Source organism: Phragmites australis, chromosome 20 (assembly GCF_958298935.1).
Source record: "Phragmites australis chromosome 20, lpPhrAust1.1, whole genome shotgun sequence".
NCBI classification, from domain to species: domain Eukaryota; kingdom Viridiplantae; phylum Streptophyta; class Magnoliopsida; order Poales; family Poaceae; genus Phragmites; species Phragmites australis.
The window spans coordinates 5,225,133-5,230,466 of record NC_084940.1 but is presented as its reverse complement, the minus strand read 5'-3'; the positions used below and the strand labels follow the sequence as shown (position 1 = coordinate 5,230,466).

The following is a 5,334-nucleotide window of genomic DNA, read 5'->3' as shown; positions in this document are numbered from 1 at the left end:
ACTCCACCGCCCGGAATAGGGCGCGTATAATAATTGCTTTCTGGCTGGTTCCTATACGCGCCCAGATCTGGAGCACAGTGGCCCAGATCCACGCCCCGGCTCGATCTGCACGAGCAAACAAGCCATGGATGATGCATTGCATCGATCCTGACTTGACCTGTGCCTGTCGACGTACGAGCTGGCAAGCAGTGTGCTCCAGCAGGCGCGGCATTTGCTAGCTAAGCTACACTACACTACACCACACTCTTCAAGATCTGATCCGAAGCACTAGTAAAGTGTAGAGCAGTAGCAACAGTAACTGTGAATGAAGAAGAAGGCGTTGAAGAAATTTCTTTTATAAGAAGGCGTGGAAGAAATTAACGGGGGATTATACAAATGGAAGAGCGCAACACCACCAGACCAGCCAGCCAACCAATCTGTCCAAGCCACAATCCTACACTGTAGCAACACATACAGAGTTACAGACGCTGTCCTACTGAATCGAATGCCGAATAGAATGTGGAAGGAAAAAATGGAGAGAGAAAATAGTAACAACTCAACACTAGCAGCAGAACAGGGGAGGAGCAACGAGTCCCTCGGATGAACGGATGGGCATAAATTAATGGCGGATCTCTCTCAGTAGAAAGCGGCGGCGGCGGCCACGGCGGCGGCGGCGACGAACGCGGTGGCGGGGGAGACGCCGGCGGCGGCGTTCGGGGGAGGGGGCGCCTCAGCGGTGGGCCCCGGGGAGGGGCCTTCCATGGCAGGCGCCGGCGGGGAGCTCATCGTGGGGGCGGGGGCCTCAGCCTTGGGCGCCGGTGCGGGGGCCATGGGGGCGGGGGCAGGGGCCTTGGGGGCGGGTGCGGGGGCAACGGGCGCCGGCGCTGGGGGAGGCATGGACGGGGGCTGGGTCGGGGGAGACACCGGGGCCGGGGTCGGCGGCGCGGGGGACGCCTTGGGGGCGGCCGTCGGGGTGGCGGCCGGGGCCTGGGCCGCGGCGGCGGCGAAGAGCATGGCCATGGCCAAAGCCGCAAGCTGGAAGCGCGCCATTGGATCAGAGAGTAGTGAAAGGTGCTTGAGCTTGTGAGGGGCTGCTAGCTTGAGCTGGTGTGTGTACTGTAATGGTGTCCGAGACAGTAGAGGGAGCGGGGAGCTTATAAAGAGGCAGAAGAGTAGAAGACGAGGCCAAGACGCGTAATTAGTAGCAGTGTCAGGGGGGTTAGTGATAATTTTCCGTGGAGATCAGCCGTTGGATTCATACGTGACGGCGATGCTATATTTGGCCATAGCGTGTCGGTTTGGAAGCTTCACTTCAAGGATGAGAAAATCTGGAAATGATTTGGCTGCATTCGTCTTGTTTTTGTTGCACGCGCAATTCTGGTTGGTTGTGAGCTGGCCGCATACTGTAGTTTGGTTGTACCTAATTTTGAATTTTTTTTTTTTGGAGTTTGGAAAATGCGGCCATGTGATTTTTTCCCTCTTTTGTCTATTGGATTGTAGAATGATCATATAATAATGACTAGTGTTGAAATGGATCCATTCGAATTTCTTAGTATTATTGATCAGCTCCATATATCCAACTTAGGGACGGGTGTGAAGCGGATCCACGAATCGCTCTACACCTATCTCTAATCTAAATGATCCAATTTCACAATTAGGAGTTCTTTTTCAAGATCCGATGAGGATAATTTGATTGTTTCTGCTAATACTTGCGTACCAAATATATCCTTATTATGGCCAAAAAAAATCATGAATTTGAAATATAAAACTTTAGTGCGGCTAGACTAGCCGTTGATAATGTCGGTGGCGACCACTTGTATATACTCCAGCTAAGATTAGTTGCCGCCTAAAATAATGCGATGATTATTAGCTTGTTGAAACTAATCAATGAAGCCCGTGTTCCGCTCTCAAATTTTATATTCAAGTATTGGTAAATGGTTGATTAATTGCTATTGAGCTAGCTCCAAAACGATCTCAGCTTAGGGATCAAATTAGATATAAATAACAATACTATAAAATCTCTATTTGTGAAGTCTTCTTGTTTACAGGTTGATTAGTTCTCAAGTTATTGGTTAGAAAACGTGTTTGCTTGGTGGAGGGAGTTTGATTTTCTTGTGATTTGATCCATAAGATAATCCAGTGATTTCCAGCCTAACCAGATCCTTCCTAGACTCAAAATTCCACTCGCAATGGTCTATGATCCATCCAAGATAAACACAGTGACATCCAACCTAACCAAACCCTACCAAAACCCAAAATTTCACTCCTCCGTAATGTTGGACTATCCAAACCCTACGGAACCTTAAAAAGAATCCGCTTGTTCACAATCACAAACTCCACCTTCTTAATTAGAGCAAAGATACACACATGCACTATCTTGGTTCTTAACAAATAAAGGCCCCATTTCAACCGGATGATTTCTTTTATCTATTTTGGAAATGGTACTCACTCTAGTAAAAAATACACAACTTTTTTGACTTTTCATAGTTTTTAACGTGCAGCTTTGATCATTATTTTTTATTAGAATATACTTATAATATCTAATAAAAATATAATATTGTGAAAGTATTTTTTAAAATAAATCTACACATATGATTTTTATATTTTCAAACTAAATGTTTTAAAAACTATTGACAGTCAAAATTTAAAAGTTAATTGAATCTTAATTAAAATGTTAAATATTTATGATGGGAGGGAGTATCTCTGGAGAGTTCTGTCATTCATCACAGAAGTAGCCGGCGCGAGGACTGGAACCGTGGATTTTCAATGAACTATTCTCCTTTATGTAAATTTTCTTCGCTCCACAGATGCCCGGGCTGACAAGACATGGACACATTCCTCCATATTGATAGAATCATCATCCATGATTCCATGAGATGATCTTCCAACGGATCCGATTTAAGAATAGCGAATTTGCATGCTGATTCAACATATAACATGGTGCACCAGTCTCCATCAAAATGGTTGTGCCCAGGTTGGAAGATTCCAGCCGGACAATCAGCAACGGCGACACCGACGTACCAACTAGCAAGACAATGCAAGCAAAAGCCCCTCACCTTCCAAGCGGACGACTTCATCATGCCCGTCACGGTGTCGAGTTCGCAACGTGACAGCCACAAAATAACTTGAAAATCGTAAGTTGTCACCATGCCTCGATGTCCTGTACGTCCATGCATGAAGCATGAAGTGTGGTACAGTTGGAATAGTTGTGGATGCTGAGAGGGCAGGCCGTACAATGGACCCTTAGAGATCACACAATTCTTTGGCTAACAGTGACATGACGAATTTCGTGTCATTAGTCCAACTAGTAAAGCACCTAGACTCATTGGGAGGTTATCAATATTGAATTTTGTAATCCATGTAAGTTTTGCAGAAGCGTTCTTACCTCTTACGAGACTACGTACCTTTTTTTATATAGTTATCAAATCGCAGCAAGGATTACATAGGAGGCTACGATGGTGAGGAGATGGATATCCTTATCTCTAGACTCTTTCTATCTTTAACACATTATTATCTATCTATAGAATTTTATGTATAGGAAAGCTATTTTTATCTCTAACATCCCCTCTTAATCATAACTTTACATAAATTGAGATTGTATTTAAACATGTCTAACTTCCAAGCACATAAGGTCTTTGTGAATCCATCAGCCACTTGGTCATTTGTTGATATAAAAGTACCTCCAATAGCTTATGTGCAGCTCTCTCACGAACGAAGTGGTAGTCAACTTCGATATAATTTTTTATGGCATGAAACACCGGATTTACAGACAAATAGGTTGCTCCAATGTTATCACACCACTTTGTGATGAGTTAGCCATAATAATATCATCAGCATACACTAGCAAAAATATTGTGACTGACTCTTTGCTATAAAAGAATAGTGAGGTGTCAGCCTTGGAGGAACTAAAACCAAGTTGTTGCAATTTTTGACTCAATCTAGCAAACCATGCTCTATACGCTTGTTTAAGTCCATAAAGAGCTTTATCTAACTTACATATATGATGTGGTAACAGCTGATTCTCATATCCTAGTGGTTGCCTCATATAAACTTCCTCCTCAAGAATGTCGTGAAGGAACACATTATGTACATCTAATTACAAAAGGCACCATCCCCTGTTTACTGCAATAGATAAAACTACTCGAATAGTTTCAGCTTTAACTATGTGGCTTAAAGTGTCCTCATAGTCAATTCCGTACCTTTCTTTAAATACTTTAGCCACCAAACGAGCCTTGTACCTGTCCAAAGAACCATCAGCTTTTCTTTTACTCTTATAAACCCATTTGCAATCAATTATATTTTTCCCTTCTTTAGCCAGTACAAGATGCCAAGTTTTATTCTTGATTAATGCGTCATACTCACAGTCCATAGCCTGCTTCCATTTCTTATCAGTCAAAGCCTCATCTATACTTGGTGACTCTCCTATAGCTGTTAGGCAGCCATACCTGATCTGCGCATTCGTATAAACCTTTGGTTTGGTAATCCCACTTTGTGACCTCGTGTGTGGTCGCGTGACTGCTCCAGACGAAGCATGCACCACAGAATATCTTGCATTTTTAGATACCGAGGAAGGTTGCTCCACCTACTGCTGCGATGCGGGTCCCCTTGCCGTAGGCAAGCCAATCTGACCAGAACATGTTGCAGTGGGAGATCCTTCACTTTGACTGGGAGCGACACCAGGTGAATTAGACACCGATCCTGATAACTACTCTGCTGAAGCCGAGGGAGATCTGCCTGCTGCTACTGCTGTTGCGTTAGGAGAATCAGCCTCATGTTCTGTGCCGCTGGGTTGCTCCATGCCAGGGTTACCCCGACCACGGCTGCGACCACACTGGTTTCCACCTCGTCCAAATGAGGCAGAATTCACTGAGGCTTGATAGCCTCCTTGCCACGGTGACCGGTTCCACTCAGGTCGTCACTGCCGATACCACCGGTTCATAATCAGCATCAAGACCGGCAAGTATGTACGACATGATGTCTTCTTCATCAAGCGGCTTTCCAGCAGCGGCAATCTCATCACCTAAAGCCTTCATCTTAGTAATATATTCATTAACTGACATGTTACCTTTCTTTGTGGTAGATAGTGCAATCCGGGTATTGATAGACTGTGCACGAGTTTTCGAGGAAAACATATCCTCGAGCGCCTTCCACAGTTGTCCTGCCGTTGTCATCGACACCACCTGTGTCTACATGTCGCGTGAGAGGGACGACATCAGATAGCTTAGGACTTGTTGGTCCGCAGCCATCCAGTGGGCGTAGGCTGGGTTTGGCATCTGGATGGTCTTGTCGCCCTCCTTGGCATTAGTTTCCTTCGACAGGGCGACGATGGTGCTGTCGAGGTAGCCAAACATCTGG

General features: G+C 45.1%; 1 protein-coding gene and 1 pseudogene across 1 annotated transcript; both read right to left on the bottom strand.

Annotated features, from left to right (window-relative positions):
- Positions 1-319: 319 nt before the first annotated feature.
- On the bottom strand, positions 320-1,125 carry LOC133901186 (arabinogalactan protein 1-like). The gene has a single exon (XM_062342465.1). It carries the CDS (start codon positions 1,027-1,029, stop codon positions 616-618), a length of 414 nt encoding a protein of 137 aa, XP_062198449.1. The 5' UTR covers positions 1,030-1,125; the 3' UTR covers positions 320-615.
- Positions 1,126-4,850: 3,725 nt separating this feature from the next.
- On the bottom strand, positions 4,851-4,973 carry LOC133902602 (small nucleolar RNA Z247; annotated as a pseudogene).
- Positions 4,974-5,334: the final 361 nt, after the last annotated feature.